Source organism: Solanum lycopersicum, chromosome 11 (genome assembly GCF_036512215.1).
Source record: "Solanum lycopersicum chromosome 11, SLM_r2.1".
Lineage (NCBI taxonomy): Eukaryota > Viridiplantae > Streptophyta > Magnoliopsida > Solanales > Solanaceae > Solanum > Solanum lycopersicum.
In genome coordinates, this window is record NC_090810.1 from 23,478,326 (window position 1) to 23,499,937 (window position 21,612).

At 31.4% G+C, this 21,612-nt stretch overlaps 1 protein-coding gene across 1 annotated transcript; it reads right to left on the minus strand.

The window, feature by feature from the left end:
* Positions 1-7,579: 7,579 nt before the first annotated feature.
* Positions 7,580-15,785, minus strand: LOC101247581 (MICOS complex subunit MIC10). The gene is made up of 3 exons (XM_004250586.5): positions 15,375-15,785; positions 14,145-14,284; positions 7,580-7,832 (listed from the first exon to the last, which is right to left on the minus strand). Exons 1-3 carry the CDS (start codon positions 15,517-15,519, stop codon positions 7,818-7,820), a joined length of 300 nt encoding a protein of 99 aa, XP_004250634.2. The 5' UTR covers positions 15,520-15,785; the 3' UTR covers positions 7,580-7,817.
* Between the last annotated feature and the right edge of the window lie 5,827 nt (positions 15,786-21,612).

Consider the following 21,612-nt stretch of genomic DNA (forward strand, 5'->3'; position numbering starts at 1 on the left):
AACATGGATCTGAACGGACACGTTTCTTGCTGAAAATGGCTAGTAAGGAAGTCAATTTTTGTTTTTTCAAATACTAAAATTTTTTTCTTCTCTGCATATATTTTTTCTCATAAACAAAGTGTCAATCGACTGAGTCTGTTTGGTTGGTTACTGTTCTTAAGTTCGCTGAAGTTATAGAAGTTTGAGGTACCGCTACATCTTTAACAGGATTAATCCGTTTTAGCTTGGGAGAAATTAATCCATAACCTCGAGTATAGTGAGGGGATTAAACTTCTTAAGGAGACACAGTAATTTCTGTGGAGTCGAATTATTAATTTTTCTGTCTATTTTCATCTTCTTTCTGTTTCTGTTTTGACTAACCTTAATACAGGAAATAACATCTATTTGTATAATTGTATATACTTATTAGTATATATATGTATCATTACAGGACCATCTTAATCCCTAGGCCACTAAAGTCATTGCTTGGGGGCCCCATTTATAAAAAAATAATTACTTATATATGTTATTTTTTTTAAAAAAAAAATTATATATACTATGAGTGCTATAATTTCTACTAGGAAAATTGCATATCAGATGAATATAAACCTGAATTTCGTAAAAAAAAAGTTAATTTGATGAAAATATGGATAACGAAATAACAAAATTCCTTGAAGAATCTTTTAGAGTTGATTACTTTTATACATGTAGAGAAGATCAAACTATTTTTCATTTCAAAAATAGATTTGAACCAATTGAAGTATATGAAAAAAAAATGATTTCTTATTTAGTGATAAAATATTGAGATTTCTAAATGATGAGAATTTTTAAAAATAGTGTTTAACTTTGAATTTTCTTTAACACGTAATAGTTATTCTGATATTGATGGTTTAGATTTATTTTTTGAACTAAAAGTGTTAAGAGAAATAATACTAGTGGAAGATAATGAACTAATGAAAATACTTATAGAATAATGTTAACAGTTCATGTAATTGTTGCCTCACCCGGAAGAAGTTTATCGAAATTAACATTGATTGAATCTTCTTTAAGATCAACAGTGTCTCAACTTTCAAGAGAGATTGAATAAATTAGTTATATTATCTTTTGAAAAGAAATTATTAAAACAAATTGATTATAAAACAATACTTAATCACTTCGCTGGTTGCATCTAAAATAGCTAAAAGAATATAAGATTAAAAAAAATACTAAGGCCTCTCTCTTAAATTTCGCTTTAGGCTCCCAATATTGTTGAGTCGGCATGTGTATCAAAGAATACAATTAGTTGTACCCAAATATAATCTGTATCAATGAAAATTATATCAGCGAATTACAATTATATCAAGTTCAATATTTGTATTTATATAATTGATTGTTACAATTGTATCAATCTTGCATCAATTGCATTAAAGGATACAGTTTGTATCAATCTTGTATCAAATTCAACATTTCTATTTGTATACTTTATTTTTATCATACCTATCAGTAAATACATGTGCATTTGTTTGTTTCCCTAAAAGTTAAGGATATATATATGAAATAATTACTAGAATATACACCTTTAGTTTATATATTCACCATATTTCCCTACTATTTTTTAAAAAATACAAAAATTTCTATTTCTCCCCAAATTCAAAACAACCAATACATTATTTTTTTAGAATTTCAACCCATTACTTTTCACCCTAAATTTACTCCTCTATTTACTTCACAATCTTATCCTTCAATAACCAAACCCAATTGTCACTCCTAAATTTTGTCCGCCATATTTTCAACCATTCCATCTTCTTAATTTTGAATTTCAAACCTGTTCTCTCTCTGTCATATTCTCCATCAACCAATTTCAAAGTTTGAAATACATAAATTTTCATCTTCAATTTTTTTTCTTTCTTTTTTTCTTTCTAATGCTTCATGGATCATCTGTCATTTAATATTGTGATTACCCAAATAGTTACATTAAACACTAATCAAATCTCTATCTGTGAAGAATCTAAAGTGGCAGAAAACGAGTCTAAGAGCTTGCAATAATCTTCTAAAGTTTCAAGAAGTCAAAACAAACAAAAAAAAGAACATGCAAAAACACCAAAGAAGAGGGATAGAAAGAATGTCGTCGCCATATCCAGACCTGCACCACCATCGGTATGCTTTTTTTTTAATTTTTTTATTCACATGTAATGAGTTTTGTGTAATAGTAGAAACATTTTTCTGATTAAATTTTTTTATGTATATTATTCTTCATTTGATACACAAAACTTTAAATTTTGGTATATTCTGATCATTCTAACGACTAATGTATCAAGATGTTAAAATGAAAAAAGTAAGTTATAACTGTTGATATTTATCATTAATTTATAAGATGTTGATTTTCTGTATCATTTATTAATTTTACTAGATAAAGCATATTTGGTCATTTTTTGTTGTGAAAAGTTTATGAAAGTTTAAAGTTCAAATTAGAGGATTACATGTATGTATCAGAACAACATAATTTTTCATAAGTTGGCTTATTGTTTCTATTAAGTATCAATTTGACTGAATTTTAATATTTACTTATAATTATGTATCAAGTACAATTTTACTTTTTTTGTATCATATTAAAACTTATTATTTTTATTAAGTATCAATTTGACTGATTTATAATCTGTAGTTAGAATTATGTATCAAGTACAATTTACATTTTTATGTATCATAATAAAGATTATTGTTTCTATTAAGTATAAATTTGATTGATTTATAATCTGTAGCTAGAATTATGTATCAAGTACAATTTTACATTTTTATGTATTATATTAAAGCTTATTATTTATATTAAGTATCAACATCATTTTTTTCAATTGCAAAATATGAATTATGTAGTTAAACAGATGCAAAACACTCCCTTAAGTTTGACTCTATTTACAATTCAAATATCTTAAGAGACGTAGCTTTGTTAATAGGGAATGAGGGTATCCAATTATTTATGATAGTGGGTTCTTTGAAAATACATAGAGAACTGATTGGGCAGCTTTGGACGCATATAAAGACAAGAAAATCAAAGAACCTTTGGGTCCGCAACATTTGTTTGATATCGTACAATAAAAAAGCGATAGTCTGTCAATACTGTATCATTCTTTCTCTATTATTTTTGTATCTAATTCATTCTTATCATTAATCTTCTTGTTTTTGTAGTGATTGTGGAATTTTAGCTGCATTTGCTGAATTTTTGAATGACGAAATCAACATGATAATAGTTTTGAAAGTGACTATCTTCGCAAAAGATATGTCGTTGTTATGGAAGTATGATCTCGACAAGGCCAATGTTGGATATGTTAGCTACTATGATGATCCTCCAAGACTGAAGAATGACTTAAAATCAGCAGATGAAGATGAATTTGTTAATGCAGACTAGTTAGTTTTCTGTGTTCCTGTTCACACACACATTTTGATGCTTATTTGTATTTTGGAGATCAAATAGTGTATTGAAGTATTTATTACCCTTACAATAATATAGTATTAAATTTGGAAGAGTTAAAATTGTTTATTTTTTATTTTGATTTTCTGTTTAGTTCAGTTAGGAATTCAGAAAATTATATATTCAAAAAGTGTGATAATAATGACATTATTGTATCAGATATCTATAATAATAGTTACATTAATGAAATTTTGTCGCTAAAAATATCACATTAATGTATCTGATAGTTTTGATACATATCATTAGAATTTTTGTAAATAATTATTATGTACATGATACAAAAATGATTACCAAATAACAAACTTGTTTGTATCACAAATCGTGATACTATATTTTACACTAGATAGACGCTAGTTATTTTTTTTTAAAATTAAATATATTTTATACAAATCATAACAATTGATATATTAAGTAATATGATTTGTCAAGAAGAAATTTATATATATTACACACAATAATTTGGTCTTCTAATATGAAAATTTATTAAGTATCTAAACATGTGATATTTTGCATCTTGTTTCTTATACCTTTGGGTAAAATCTTAGCAATTAACACAAATTAAATTTTTGATGCAAAAGTTATAAAAATTAAAGTATCAGATACATAAATATAAAATTAACTTTTAACAAACAAATATTATAGAACATATTGATAAATGTTTAAATTCAATTTATTGTACCAAAATCTCTGTGTAACAGTGGAAAAAAATGCTAAACTTTGAGAATTATTAAACATGAAATATCCATGATACTCTGAAAACATAATCATCAAGAATTTTTTTTTTAAAAAAGTACATGTTCTTCTATTGTAACCTTCTTGTCCAATTGTCCACAACAATTCATGTTTGCGGTTAGCTTTTCATCTGCATTTTTCTTTCCTTTTTTCCTTGGTCGACCAGACCTTTTTTTGTATCTTGGTGGCAAGACAACCTCTTCCAAAACACTTTTCAGAACTGTCCAATCACTTTTGTCCGGCTTGGCTAATGCATCAGGTTTATTTCTACGTACAACTTCACTCCCATATCATTCCTAATTATCATCGGAGATGAATTACCTTCTATAATATATCGGATGATAACATTTTTTTCAATTATCAATATTCAATTCAATTGCAATGGCTGAAATAAGATTCATATATGAAATGTTTTTCCCAATCACTATTCCATCACTTTTGTATCGCTCATATCTAACCTCACTCTCTCATATTCCTGAATGCCTTAACAAGATTGAAATATTCATAACGAATCTTCACAAAATCGCCTTCAAAGAAAATTATGAACCTTGTTTCTGAAACTTTTTTGGGAGGAACAAAGATAAACAATTCTAATTCTTTTAGTGTTTTATATAGACTGAAACTGTTTGAAACAAATAAATTAAGGCGTAATTTAGGGGATTAGTAAAGGTAGCGACTTTTAGGCGTTTAATAAAAAATTCAACTTCTAATCCTCACTTTACGCAACACACTGTTAAACCTACACCAAATATAATGTATCATACATCATAATATGTAACCAAAACTTACTAAAAATATGAGATTTTTTGTAATTTGTAAAGAATAGGAATAGAAGGTAATTTGTGTTTTACACTATGTGATTTGTATAATTTTTACTATATAAATATGACTATTATAATGAATTGTTATCATTTGTATAATTAGATGTTAATATTTGTGTTTGTATAGTTAATTGTTATCATTTGTATTTGTGTTGGGAGAGAGGATACAGTGAGAGGCGAGGAAGAGAGGAGAAGAGAGAGAAAATAGCGACAAAAGCCTAACTATAGTTATAAACTGTAGTTATTTCTAATTATAATGGTGTATTGTAAATGCATATCACATGTTTGCTAATTACGCAATTTTTCATTCTTTATTTGCTTAAATTTTATGCTACGTTAAAACAAGACCCAAAAAAATAGGAATGCAAGGAATAATATTTTTGTTGTTGTTTTACGTCTAAAACTTTTTACAATTTTTTTTTCCTTTCTCACCATGGTAAAAATTTATATCTATTATTGGTACATATGATAAATCTCTAGGGACCATATGGTAGCTAATAAGAAACATATTATCTATTTATTAATTTTTGTATAACTTATATGATATTTGATAGATATATATGAATAAATTATTTGTGTATTAAATTAATACGATGTTTGGTTGACAATTTAGAAACACGCACAATTAATACATATTTAAGTTACGAGGACATGTGTGTATCATCTTATGCAGGATAGAAAGTGGATAACTAATATATGAATAAAAAAAATTCTTATATATATATATATATATATATATATATATATATATATATATATATATATATCACTACAGTATTAATACCTACATAACTCTAACTAGTTACTAAACGACAAATTTATGAAACGTATGAGAGTGAGATAAACTCATGATTCCTACAAACTTTTTAAAGGTTATATTAGTTTAAATCAAAATATGGATTAGGTAGTCATTTTAATTGATGCCTTATATGGTCCATACTCCAAAGGGGGCATCAATTCTATCTTAATTTTCTATGAGAAATTGGTACCAAAAAGCATATGCTACAATGGCCGGGACAAAGGGTCGCGATCTCGCGAGGGTGAGCTAACCCCAAAAACCCGTCCTCAGTTGGGATTGCAGGCTGCAACTCACCTGCATGAAGCCGGAATCGCTAGAGAGTGATGTTGAAACCACTAGTACCGGTATTATACTCAGTGAATGATGTTGAAACCACTGAGTCAAGGATCATACCGGTATTATACTCACTGAATTTAAGCTTACCAAGGACAAGGAATTTGCTAACTACGGTTGAGCGTCCTTGCCCTGATTGCTCTTGCATGGCTAGTTCTATTAATGAAAAAACTGGATGTCCTTGCCCTGATTGTTCATGCATGTCCGACACAACAACAAACACACATGACAGTTAAATAAGATGATCGTTATTATAATTCTGAAGAAAATGAAAAGAAGTTATATATGTGTTTGGTCTTTTTGTTGAATACATTGTGGTACTTGACTGATGTAACACAAAATAATTACTAGTAGTACTTGTGTGTCAGTCGTCTGCTTTTATAAATAAATATTGTGAACCCTAACCATCTGACGCCATATACTTAATAGGAAACTGTATATGAAATAAATAAATAATTTTCTTCAGATGACGAATTGCTTTGCATTTCAATCTTATATATCCTATACTACATTTTTATCAGAAAGATGTGGTAGAATGAAGGTGAACAAAAGTATTGGATTTCTGTTGAAAGACCTTATGATTATCAACAACAGGCAGCACCAAATTGAAGAAACTATCCACGCTACCCTCAACGAGTCATCAACTTGTATTCCATAGAAAGTTATAATCTAAATACTTTTACATCTACTATAAATTTGCCTTCACCCAAAGTTTAATTATATTCAACAACTAGCTAGTCACAACACTTCACAAGTGATCACACCCCTATAACTAGCACTCAAATGCCATTATGTTAAGTTTTTTGGTCTAAACGCAACACTACTATTCTAAATTTAAATTATCATATTAACTTATTCTTGAATTAAAATAATAACATCAAATTTAATAAGTTCTTTTTTATCCCAAAATTCTTATTTTCATCCTTAATTATTCGAGATATACTGTAAATAGTCACAAGTTTCTTAAATTATTTACAGTCCCACCCTGTACTTCCTCATGTTATGTTAAACTAGTATAATAATTTCATATCTTAAAGTAAAAATGTACTTCTAAATTAGTCCAAATATATCATATTTCCTACATAAAAGAACCAAAAGCACTATTTTTTAATCAATTATGTCAACTCATATATCACAAAGACCAAAATTAAAATACACTCATAACTCTTTATTATATTCATGAAAAATGTGCAAGTGCCATAGAAATGATGGTGTCAAACATTTCTCAAATTTTAAAATAGATCACTATATAAAATGTATGAATGGAATATAAAAACGATTAGCATATAGATTTTCCTGTCAAAATACAAAAAAAAAAAAAAATAGCTCATAACGCAAACACACAGCTCGTTAAAAAAATTGTGGAAAGAGAGGAGAGACGAGAAAAACTTTATTCATCAATTTCTACTTCAAAAGCCCATAGGCCACGGAATACTTCCATCAACAAAGGTGTGCAACACAACACGAAAATGCAGATAAAAGCAATTATTTCTTCTCCTTCCTTTTGTTATATAATTCCATATTGGTAGTAACAGTTACAAAGTAGAAAAAAAAAAGCCAAATGAGCCATAGATTGCTCTAAATATCAAGTCATGCAAAATAATATTTGGCATAACAAAGGACAAAAGGCCAATGGGTGAAAACAGGGAAACAACAATCTCATACGTTAAAGAAAAATTTGATCTGTGATCTCCCTGAAAGGGTTGCTTCAGTCCTCTCCGACCTGTCAAAGAAGAAATTTAGGAAGATAGAAGTAAACAGCAATAACAAACAACAATAACGCATCCATCTCTAATGCAATTGCGGCAATTATACTCTGTAACCACGTTTCTCCGTTTACATTAATTTCATCCAACATTGTACAGACACAAAATTAATAATAACCAATGGTAACACAAACATAAAAGATGACGTGAACATTAGTAGTTACACAATAACATAACCTTATGGTACATACTACAAACTCCATCCTTCCACCCTCACGCCCCTTCAACAAGAAATATATGTGTACATTGGTGGACCCAACAAGAAGATAGTGTGAAAGAAGAAGAATTCGATGGCGCATAGGATAGAAGAAAATACATGTTAGTATAGTACGTACACAAAAGGCATACTACAAAATCAGAAGGTAGACCAATAAACCCTAAATATACATAGGAAACATTCAGGAAACAATTAAAGCTTATGCACACCATTACTAATTCAGCCAATCCGAACAGGCTCTTAGTTGGGTAACTAATACAAATCCTCATTATCCATTTTTCCCATTTGGACCTGTTCCATTGCAATACAAAACAATTTGAGTTCACTAAACTAAGAGGTTCCATATGTTTCCTACTGATAAATATTTCTTTATACACTAAAAGGACTCTAGGCAAACACTAAATCTAATGTAAACACACCAACACGATTAAACCATAACCCAACTAGTATGTATCACATAATTAGAGCCAATTTGGCAAAGCTTTTGGAAGGCCAAAAGTGCTTCTTTTTTTTTAAGAAAAGGTGAAGTGCTTGGTCAAAGTTTTAGAGAGAAAATAAGTACTTATAGTGAGTAGCAAAAGCAGTTTTTTAAAAGCTAAAAACCATTGTTTTTCCCTTTTAACACTTTTGAGAAAAAAACACTTGCAAGCACTTAAAAAAAGTTTGGCTAAATATTTAATTGTTTGAAAGTGCATTAAATTTATAAACACAAATTGCTTCTCATCAGAAGTACTTTTTTGAAGAACAGTTTTGGAAAAAGGCTCTTTTCAAAATAAGCTGATCGTAGAAGCTTGGCTGAACAGACGTATTAGACCTTTGTTTACAATTTCTTCCATCTTTCATGAAGTTTGCCTCAATTCCAAGAGATTGTACATCTTTTACGGAGTGTTTGGTAACGCGGAAAAACATTTTCCAAGAAAAGAAATCCAACTTTTTCATGTTTTGATTGGTAAAATTATTGAAAAACAAGTTGCTTAACAATGAGAAAACCCATAAGTGGCACTCCACTCCTCACCATCCTACAATACAACACATCCCATATAGGGCTGTTCATGATTATGGTTAGAAACCAAACCAAACCGCAATTCGAACCAAACCGATGAAAAAAATCAGATATTTGGTTTGGTTTGGTTTTAAATTTTGAAAACCAATACTATTTGGTTTGTTTTTGGGTTTACTAAGAAACAACTGCAAAAATAACCAAACCAAACCGATAAATTAGATATATATTATTCATAAATAAAATATAAATGTTTTGTTAATTTTTAATTAACTTGAGTCTTTAACTTTACCATTTTCTTAAGCCAAACAATTAAATTTTAGCTCAACCATTACAACCCTAAGTCCAAGTCTATCAAAATCAATTAATTTACTCTATAACTACCCTGCCTCATATAAGATGGTCAAAATTTTCTTAATTGGACCACTTTGTTCGTGTGATAATAACTCTTGTATTGCTTAATTGTTTAATTGAACTTACATTAAATTTCTTGTAGATTGTTCATGTAGTAGGTGTCCATGTCTATCAAAATACACATGTCCTAAAAGAATTTATTACTTTCAAAACGGTTAAAACCAGAAAAAACAAACCAAATTGCCGGTTATTTTTTTTGTTTTGTTTGGTTTGGTTTTAGAAATTTAAAACCAACTTAAATTGGTTTAGTTTTGGTTCTAATCAATAACCTATCCAAACCGAACCGCGAGCACAATTCCATATACACTCCTCCCATAAGCCCCACCTGCACCACCCCTACCTCTCACCCCCACCCTCTAGAGTGTTCGCATTGATTATATATAAATGCTTTTGAGCAATATTTTATGTTTGCATAAGTAAGAAAGCACTTATTTTCTAAGAAAATAGTTTCGACAAAAACATTTTCCTTCCTAACAGACACACCCTTGATATAACTTTCTTTCATGTGATTTAGATCCACCTCATCTCTTTTTAATACCTTCAACAGTCGTGGTTTAACACCTATATATGGGTGTTTTTGGGAGGTCTACCTACAACGTTGTGAAACTATCTTACGCTCTTTTTTCAATTTATCCTCTATTTGTGCTACTTGCATCTTCAGTCGGATGTACTTATTTATGTTCTCTCTTTGTTTAGATAGGTTTATAATCTGCATTTCATCGATATACCTGTCAAAATAAAATGAAAATAACTATGAGCAGCATTTTACACAGAAAAGCAGCCAAATTTAAGCCACACAGGGAAGTGATGTGCACGTCTTCCTGTTTCCCTCAACCCCAACCCCCATCCCCCACCCCTAAAGAAAATATTATATATTTCTATAATATATAAAAGGGATTCACATCTGAATTTCCACCTAAAAGTAATTATTCATTGCTACCCTCCTTTTAAGTTTCTGTTTATTCATTCCCTTATTTGACAAGACACTTTCATTTTATCCATATACCTCTAGTACTTTGCCATTACATTCAGACATTCAAGGAATGAAGTAGGAAAAGGACTACACTTCCTTGATATCCTTGGAAAGCGAGTCACAGAAAAGAAAAAGGGAATTTTGTAAAAACAAACAGAAACAAAGAAGAGTAAAAATGAGTGTCCAGTCGTCAACTATTCCTTATAAGGCAAGGTAGAGCTAATCTGCTGCACTGTCCCTATTAGGGGTGTCAAATGGGCGGGTTGAGTTGAAATTGAGAATATTAAAATGGGTTGAAATAGAAGTCGGGTTGGGTCTTGACCCGCCCAAGTTTACTTTGGACTCAAATGGGCTAAAAAACGGGTTGAGTCTCGACCCGATTAATCTCAATAATTTAACATATTGATATTTAACTTTTATAATCACAATTTGAATTTTAGCTTAAGAATTTTTTTTAAAAAAAGCAACAAATGGATAGATATACCCTAAAAGATGTTAAATAAATAACAATTCACACCATAATATAGGAACATATCTTAATTAAAAAAATTAAAACGGGTTGAAATTGGAGATTGAATTGGGCTCAATTGAGGATTCTCTTCAAATGAGTTATGCTTGAATGGGTTGAGATTGAACCAATTCAAATTATCTTGAGCTCAACCCTTAAAATTCTGAGCGGGTTACTTATGTTTGGGTTCATTTTTGACACCCCTCGTCCCTATCATCAACCCTGATTAACCACCTAAAATCTTATGCACACTATATTTTAGGCAACCCTAAAATTATTTAGCACTTCTACGAACAAAAAACACTGGTGTTGCAGGCAGGGAAGTCAATTAATTTTAAGAATTTAATTATAATTTCAAGTAGTATTTTTCATTAGTTATTAATCATATTTCTAACTTTCTTTCTTATTCTGTTTGTGTGCCCCTGTTATGACTTCAGGTAATGAACAACAGTGCAAACTTTTCTCAACAGGAAAGAAAAAGAAATTTAAAGAATACAAAAAAAAAAAAAACTCACACCAGCTGGACAAAGTGGCAGCACCATTATTGTTTTATATGGATGTCTGATGGGCATAAAATACAAGTCTGTTGGCCAAAAGGACGTCAATATTCTAACAAGTTTTCAGTGTATTTGTGAGGTTCCAAACAATATACTTGTAGCAATAATGACCATTTGAAATTAGTAATTTGACACAAACAAAGAGCCTGAGTGAACAGAGCACCAAAAAAATGATAGCCTTGCATTGGTTAAAGCATGTTTTAGATGGTTAGCTATTGTTGTACCTTCGAAATAAACTCTTAGATACAGAACATTAGAGAACTAAGAACAAAAAGATGGATGTCAGTTACAGATCAGTCCATTTGATTCCTTGTAGCATTCTCCACATCATTTATCCCCTGATTAAATGCCGCCCTAATCATTTTTTAAATCTTTAGGAATTAAAATATCTATTCTGTAATTATCCATTCATCAATGACAGAACAAGATTAACTGTTTCAAAAGCAAGAAATAACACAGTAAGGTCAAGTCATGAAGATTCAGCACATGCAATACAAAGTAAACTTGAATGTAAACAGCAGTTCAAGGAAAAAGGCATTAAGAATAGACGGACATTTGATCAGGGAATCGACAGACATTGCCTCTTGATTCATCATGCTAAGCAAAGATTTGTTAAGAAAATCGACAGACATTTTCTTTGAATTGATTTTGAAGGTTTAAGGCAACTCATACATTTCCAAGCTCAAGCCCATGAGTTACAGATTTTTTAATCAAGAAGCAACTAAAACATAACTGAAATAGTAGGATTTATCTTTCTAAGGTGGTGTATTTACCAGTTTTCTGCCATATATATATTAAATTCTGCAACAGGTTAGTTTTTCTACTTCTTATATGTACAATAAGGCCTCATTTGTTTACATCTAATGAAGATTCAAATCCTAATCATTCAAATCCCAGTCACTAAGTCTATTTATTTTTTAGGTCTGAATCTTAATCATCGAGATATCAATCAGTAAATGTATTTGTTTCTTTTATTCTGCAACTACTTAATGGGTTCAAACAGATTTAAATGATTAAGATATGTAATAAAGTCTTAATATTATTAAGATGTTATACATTAAAAAACATTGCTACAGAGAAAGTATCTCAATATCATTCCATCCACTCTCACTGCTACTTACAATCATCCTTGTTGTTGCCGTCACACAATTAACTACCACTACCCACTCCACCACCCACTAATCACCACTATCAGTTGTAACTACTAACCACCATTTGTAATTATCACCACCAATCATCACCATTATCTATCAAAATGATCCACAACATTATCACCTGCCACCACCATTAACCACCATTATTGTCAGTTACCGTCACAGCTAGCTCAGTTCTTTCAAATAAATGTGAGAATTACAATGTTACTACCCACAACCATTATTACCAGAGGCTGCCACCACCAATTACGTACACGTGCAGTCAAAACCCACAATCACCACCAACCGCCATACAAATTTATTTTTAAATTTAACTATTTTTACATAGAGTATTAGAGTAATTAGTACTTTATTTGAATTTTTGCATTTATTAATTTTCAAGAAAGAACTTTTTACATTCAAATATTGAGAAACAAGCAACATAATAATTTTGTACAATTCAGATCTTAATACATAGTTCAGATTCATATGTGTTAACCCTAATACATGTCTTAATATTCATGTGTACTCAAATTCAAACATCTTAATGTTAATAAAAACAAATAAGGCCTAAATGGAATCACTCGATATTGATTCAAAGCAAACAAACTTAATTCTGATCAAGTTTAATTAGACAATAATCTAGGTCTCATGAAGATTACTTACAAATCACAATCTTGACCATATTCCATATCCTAAAGGGTCAAAAATGATATATCCTTCATAAACATTAACGCTGAAGGTCTCTTTATTTCATAAAAAGTATTGATAAATCTCTTGTAAGAAGAATATTTTGGAAAATGGAAATCCAAGATTTCAAAGTCAAACTAAATTAATCTAAAAGATGTAAAGACTCACACAACCAAATGCGAGCATAAGTGAAAACCGTTTTACTTAATCAGCTAATACACAAGGATACAAGATTGCAGCTTCACAGCTAAAACATTGCAAGCTTAAATATTGCTTCCATCAATAGTTAAAAAATCAGAGATGCAACATGGAATGCTATCCTTCTACTACGTTACGACCCCTGGCTCCACAGCAAGCACACTTTTTTTATCAAGTCAGCTTTTTAATAAAAGAGATGTAAGCAGGGTTAAGTAACACAAAGCTTATTGGTAAAGAAGCTTATAGACACAGCAACAGACTTCTAACCCAAAAGAAGAAAAAAGAGAAACAAATAGGAAAAACAAAAAGCAGGAAAGAGCAAAACTTTATTATCAAAGAAAAGAGCATAACTATAAAAGCTATCATGTCCAATTGAGTATTTCAGGCTAGACACATGTAGAAGAACAACAATGCACAAGTTACTGGAGAAAAGAATGTTGACCATTTACCGAATATAATTGGGGAAAGACAGCCTATTTGTATCATGCCTTCTCTTACAAGATTGAATTCTATCTCGGGAAATCCATTTAACCCAAAAAAAAATAAGCTCGGGAAGTAGCAATACATGCAATTCATTACCTTGGTAATAGGAGTCTCAGAAATACTAGCAGTTGATTTTCCAGGATATCCACCAAATTTCTGAGAGCATTCTGTGTATGCAGATCCTAGACCTGCCCCAGCACCAAATGCCGTAGATGCCCACCGTGTCACGGGACTCCCTATGATAATAATGAATACAAATGAATAAACTGATTACATTTTTTTCCTAATAGATTTTGGAGATAACTTGGAGAAACACGAGCAGGTACAGGTCATATTATAGCAAAACTACTCATTTTACATATATCAAAGAACAATAAGCAAATTTTAAGCACAACTAGAATATACACCTAGACATCCAGCTAGAAAAAACTTAAAGATAGAAGGGGGATACTGATTGACAAGGCAACTGTAAAGAGCTATTACATCAAAATCTAAAGTCTTGCATGCCATAGACTACACTTTGTCCCCTTTTTCTCTCCGCAATCACAAACTGTGCATATAGTTAAGCTTAAAAAAATAATTATTCAAGTTCTCACAAACAATATGGAACCATATAGAATGAAGCTAATACGAAACCAACCCGTAACCACTCCAGTGCTATTTTTTTCACAAGCGCTGCTCATTACTGATCTAGCCATACACCCTTCAATTTTGCCCTTCAAACATTGATATATTACTAAGAAAATGGCATCACTTCTCTCTCTTTCTCCCTCCCCCGTCTGATACTAGACCACACCCCACCCCACCCACGTACACATTCGTTTGGGGTTGGGGTTGGTGTGGGGGTAGGGAGTTGGTGTTTGTCCTTTCTCCAATTTTTATTTGTTTACTTGCAGAGTGATACATATTTCAAAGAATACTACCCTTTACATCATTTACCACTTCCATTTGTGTTCACTAAAAGATTACACAATCACTGCATCACACAAACAAAACTAAACTAAACAATATCACATCTGAAATGTCCAAGATAGTCAAAACTAATAGAGCAAACTAACCCGTATGAGCATTTTCACACTGTGGTCAACTGACAGAAGATGCTCACAAGCAAAAGCTCTAAGTCCAGCTTCAATTTCTTGGTAAAATACACAAACTTAAATATTTCCAATGAAAAAGAAACCCTTTTCGGTATTTTCCCAATTTAATTCATCCAACACCAATTGCAAAGTCAAACAGTACTAAGCAAGACAAGTACACATCTGAAACATCCCATAAAAGCAAGCAATAAAATGCAAATTTATGGGGGGGGGGGGGGGAAGCACTCACGGAAGAGGAGAAGACCAGCAAAGCCACCGATTAATGAAAAGTAAGTAAAACGGCGAACACCCAAATCAAGACAAGCATCCCATTTTGCATCCAAATTGTATCCTGATGGTATAACTGATTGTTCTTGCTTGTTCTCTTCAGCCATTGCCACACAATCTCACTTTCTAGGGTTCCTTGTTGTTTGATCTTGATTTGATTAGCAGCCGAGGGTTTCGTTTTCTGTCTGTACCTTCTTTCTGGAAAAATGTACAACTCTCCCAAATTTTCTAAGAGTCTTTTACCCAAATAGTCCTTTAACTTTGACATTATGTCTATTTCATCCTTCTAATATTATACTCCCTTCCATTCATTTTATGTGAGCTAGTTTGATTTGGTATGAAGCTTAGGAAAGAAATGAAGACTTTAAAATTTATGATCCAAAATGAATAATAGAAATTTGTATCGCTATAAATCATTTCATTAGACATAAAATAGACATTTTATAGTTTATTTCATTAAGAATAAAATAGACATCTTATAGTTGAATTTTTACTTAATATAGGAATGTATCTTTCAGATATATTGGGAGAGAAGGAGTATTTGATTTGAAGTATTTATTTAATGTCACAGACTTAGATCCCTTTGGATTGACTTTGAAAAATATAATTTTTAAGTCGAAAAATATAAAGTCAATATTGAATGATTTTTAAATTAAAAAATTATAAATAGGAGAGACCGACTTTTGGTTTTTAACTTTTTTAAGTCACTTTAAACTTATTTAAAGTTATTGTTACTTTACCAAACACTCTCTTAGTTATTTTAAGTCATTTTTAACTTATTTAAAGTTAATTTTATGTTTTTCAAACACTTTCAACGGTCAAAAACTAACTTAAAAATAAAATTTTTTTAAAGACAATTTAAACACCCTCTTAAAGTTTGTTTGATTTGGATTAAAAGTTGATCAGACTTACTTTAAAGTCATTTTTAGCTTTTGAAAGTGTATAGCAAGATTAAAAATAACTTAAGATAATTTTAAAATGACTTAAAAATCAAAAGTAAGTCTCCCCTATGTTTTATTTCTAGACTTAAAAGTCATGTAAGTTTGACTTTTTTTATTTTTTTGACTTAAAAACTACTTTTTTTTAAGTCAATCCAACCTGGCTCTTACTCCAAATAAGCACCCTGCACGTAACTCAACAACTTACTCACGATTCTTTCACGATCTTAAGTAAGCCCTTTCAAACTAGACTACTAAGAAAATGAAGAAAGACACAAGAGAATTTATAAAGAGGTTCTGTGTATTGCTCGAAGATTTGCTTGGTATGAGTTACAAATGACCATCCTTCTACTTATACCACACATAGGGGCTAAAGTGCAAATAAAAATTACTACACAAGTCCCTACATATTTACAAATAGGTCTCTCTTCTAGAATTTTATTCAAGCCTAGACTTTCTAACGTTTTCCATGAACTACTCTTAAATATTCTAGAGTCTTCTTAAAAAAACCTACATAACTCTAGATTCTCCCAATAATGTTAGCTCATTGTGCTTCAATTTTATGCTTGAGTGGTATGACAAAGTGGTCGATTATGACACTCTCCCCCACCTAATGTTACGTCTATTGCGACGTATTGTTGCTACATGAACAATCAAATTTTGTCTACACGCATGCTTGACTAGTTGTACATTAACTCGATTAATGCCCTTGAGCAAATCTTCAGACATCATGTCTTTATTTTCTTTTAGAACTTTCTCTATTCATATTGGCAAAGTCCACTTAGCACTATTGTCTTTAGGCACACTCGCAATGGTGGTTATGAACGTAGACTCTTCTTCATAAGGCCTTTCACGAGTTACATGACTAATAGTTGAGTTTGTCCATTTGTCTTTGGTACCTTAACTAGGGCACCATACATGATCATTTTTGCTCCGTGACCAAAAGTCGTTGGAAGTAAGTTCAATCATCATGTGATATTTCTGGAAGATCTCTTGCCTAAAAATTATCTCAAAGATGTCAATGAGCGATAGTAAAGTTGATTTTACCGTGCTACTTGCCCAACGTGATACATACTCCATGAGCGACTCCACACACTAGAGTCAGTGGTGAATTGACCGTCTAGAGGTGGGTCAACCCCAACTTTGTTGCTATGGTGTTGGTCATAGACATTGAGATTGGAACTTATGTCGACCATAGCACAAGTCAGTCTTCCATTGATTATAATGTCTACAAATTATGCGACATATTGTTTCGTCTTCTCTATTTTCTTTGTGATAGCTCCGCATACTCAAATTAGACCCAACTACATCGTGCTCGAACCTTGTCTGTTTTTTATGCATTTTTCTCTCCATTCCCATAATATTGCACCAATGTTCTTTAGTTTAAGGCATCTTGTATAGCCCTGTGGGCCATCGTATATGTAGTGTAGAAACTATTTCCCTTTATAGTTTGTGTCATTTTGTCAACATCGTTTTGATGTTCAAACGTCTTACCATTATACTTAAGGTGTCATACTTTTGGGATGTGATTGTTTCTCCTTGATTTTCCACGATTCCCCCTACACAAACTTTGTTCATGAATTACCTCTCATGTATTCTTCTTTTATCTATCATGCTTAAAGTTTGTCAAACCTTGGTCTGCATGATGGTTTCATCAATTGTCCTAACTTTTTAGCGCTCTAACTCTATCCTAGCCTAATTTGTACCATATCCATGAAGTGGAACAACATATTTTCATCATTTAAGTTAGGAACAAGAAGTGTGAGGGTGGTGAACTCATTCACATATGCTCTTATGATGCATGTCTACTTCAACACCCTAAACTTGTGTTTTGTTCATGGATGATGTTGTTGGGAAAAAAATTGTTTTTGTACTTTACTCAGAATTCTTCATATATGTTGATGGTACAAAGCCCATTCTTTGTCTCAGACTGTTTTCGCTTTGAGCCATAGCCATCTTCGAAAAGCTACAACACAAGAGCGTTAATTTATTCTTATGGCTTTCACTTTGTTACAGTTAAAGCAATTCTCCAAGGGCCAAAGAAAATTATCCACCTCTTGTGCTTCACGAGCGCCTTTGGACATCGGTGGCTTGGGAGCCTCAATTTTTACCTCTCTATCTGCATTGGAAGTCACAAATCCTCCATCTTCAATTCCTTTCTTGAGTGCTTCTATCTCATATTCATGGTTTCAACTGTGCTTAATGTATTCATAAGCGACACTCCAAGAAAATGATGATTTCATTTACTCATATTATGCATGCTTATGCACTTCCATCTCTTTGCGGATGTTGTCATTCTCTTAAAGGGTGAAGTCTCCAGAGTCTTGAACTTGTTATCGACCCAATTCAAACGTCTACCTAAAATCTCTATGGCCTGCCTTACCGTGTCAACCCTCGTAATTCATTCCATCTAGGTATAATGTCCACGGGCTACTCCACATATTCATCATTACTCTCCTTAGTGACCTAAGGTTAGTGTGATGTTAGTATTTCACTTGGTGTAGGTCGTAGAACAATTCTTCATTCTTTTTAACATTCTTCCTCTATTTTACGTGTTTCATTCCAACATCCTTCTTGACATTTGTGGTGCTAGTAGCGTTAATGTCTCCCTCGTTTTCCAATTACTCATTAGTCAACCTTTGTTTCGACACCACTTTGTCATAGACTTAGACTCAAAATAAGTACATTGTACAGTATTCGACAACTTACTCACGATTCTTTTACGATCTTGTAAGCTTAAGTAAGTCCTTTCAAACAAACCACTAAAAGAATGAAGAAAGACACAAAATAATTTATAAGGCGGAAAAGGGCCTAAAATACCCTCAAAGTATTGGAAATGGTACAAAATTGCCCTCCATCCACCTATTGGCTCCAAAATACCCTTCTCACCCACCTATTGGATCCAAAATACCATTGTCATCGACCTTTTAGTTCAAAATTGACCACTTATTTAACGGTTTTATATTTAAACTATTTAAATATTATTTTAAATACGCCGGCTCAACTATTTGTTATAATTGAACTTATTAATATAATTTATAAATCAATCCAACACCCACCTATTACTAATTAAACCCCTCCAAATTAATAAACCCGTTACATTATTAATGCAACAACAGAAAAGCTACTGCCAATTGAGTGTTTTTAAAAATTTGAGGTGAAAAATATCTATAGAAGTAAATTATCTTACATTCAAATGTCTAAAGAAAAATTATCAATAAACTTAAAGTCTGACTATGATGTTACTTCATAGGTAACTTCTTTTCAAAATAATATATTAAAGGTTTTAAAACAAATCATAAATAGTTATAAAATTATTTTTTAAAACACTGCATGAATTAATTCGGGATGTATTACTTCTTTACCTTCAACCATAAATTTCTAATTCAATTTTTGAGAGAGAATCCTATTGAAAGTGTCCTCCTAAATAAGCGGCTCAACCTAAATTTAATTGGGGCTTTGATTCGGACTCGAATAATTTGGACATCATTTTCAGGAATCTATAATTTCATCGTGTTTTAGTAGTGTTTATGATGATTTTGATATTATAATTGGATTATTGATTGGGTGAGGTTTAGTTAGTAATGAATGAGTAGTGGGTTGACTTATAAATTATATTAACAAATTAAATTATAACCAATAGTTGAACACCAAGTATTTTAAAAAATATTTAAAGAGTCTAATTTTAAAACAATTAAAGAAGTGGTCAATTTTGAACCCAAAGGTGGATGACAAGGTATTTGGAAGCCAATAGGTGGATGAAAAGCACATTTTGGAGCCAATAGATGGATGAAGAGTAATTTTGTACCATTTTCAATACTTCAAGGATATTTTAGACCCTTTTCCATTGATAAGGAGACTTTTGTATTGCTTGAAGATTGATCTTGTTGCTTGGTTGAGTTACAAATTAAAGCTCATTTATTTATACTACATACCTAAGAGTCAAAGTGAAAATAAAAATTGATACACAAGTCCTTACATATTTACAAATAGGCCCTTCTTCTAGAATTTTCAACAAGCCTAGAGTTTTCTAAGGAATTCCAAGAACTTCTCTTGAATATTTTGGAATCTTCTTAAAAACTCTACACAACTCTACATTCTTCCACTAAGGCTAGCTCACTTGTGCTTCATTTTTATACTGGTATGATAAGGTGGCGGGTCATGACAATGGTAACACTATGAAAATATGAAGTCAAGTTTGGAAGAGAAAGTTGTTTCTTTCTATTGATGTTGTGGTCTATGAGTCCAACCTACGTATGGTAGGATGAAAGTCGTTAGGCTTGGTTTGAGTTTTGAAAATGTCAATTATTTGATGTAGTACCTACGAGTGAACAAGAAAAGTCATAGGGTATTCTACAAATCGTATGAAGAATATGTGGTAGTGCTCTAGACTTAGTAAAATTTTGGGCTTGAATTTGGATTTTACGGAAAGGGTCTAAGGACCATAGAATGGATGATGGCACGTCAAATGGTTTTTTCGAATTTGAATGGATTTTAGGCCTAATAACAGGTTCTATGATTGACCAGGATGACTCGTAGAAAGATCTACAAACCATAGGTTCAAACCATGGACCTGCCCGACGATTGCTAGCCCTAAACTACGTCACTTTGGCCTTATAGCTACCCCTATAACCAATTTTACCCTTACAACTAAGTCTAAAACTCTCTCATTCAATCAAACTCTCCCAAAATCTCTCAAGTCTTCTTCTACACATTCTCTTAAGAGGTTTCAAGGTGAAGGTTAGGGTTTCAAGAGGTTCAAGATCTCATTCAAGCTTCAACAGCTTCAATTATTTATTTTCAATCTTATTGTGCACGATTTTGATTCATTTGTATGGTTTTCAATGATTTAATATGGACTCACGTCCATGTTTACTTTATGAACATGAATTATGTATTATGCTTATGAACTTATGAAATATGAAAGTTGTGCATGTTTTATGGATGATTTATGAACTATGGATGCTTTTGAGGTAAGTATCAATGATTTGTGCAAGGTTTGTGATAATCATGTTAACGCTTTCTAATTGACTTTCTAGCTTGTACAGATCTTTCTTGCCTTTTCTTTTTCATCAAGCGACAAATTTTCTCCTTTTTTGGTAAGTCTCCTTCTTAAGTAAGAAGAGTACTGCCTAAAGCAATGTGATTTAAATGAAATCATGATATAGATGCTTAGAAAGGTAAGAATTTATTATGAAGAATTTTATGAAATCATGATCTTAAAGGAGCTATTTTATGATGACTTATTATTAGATTGGTAGT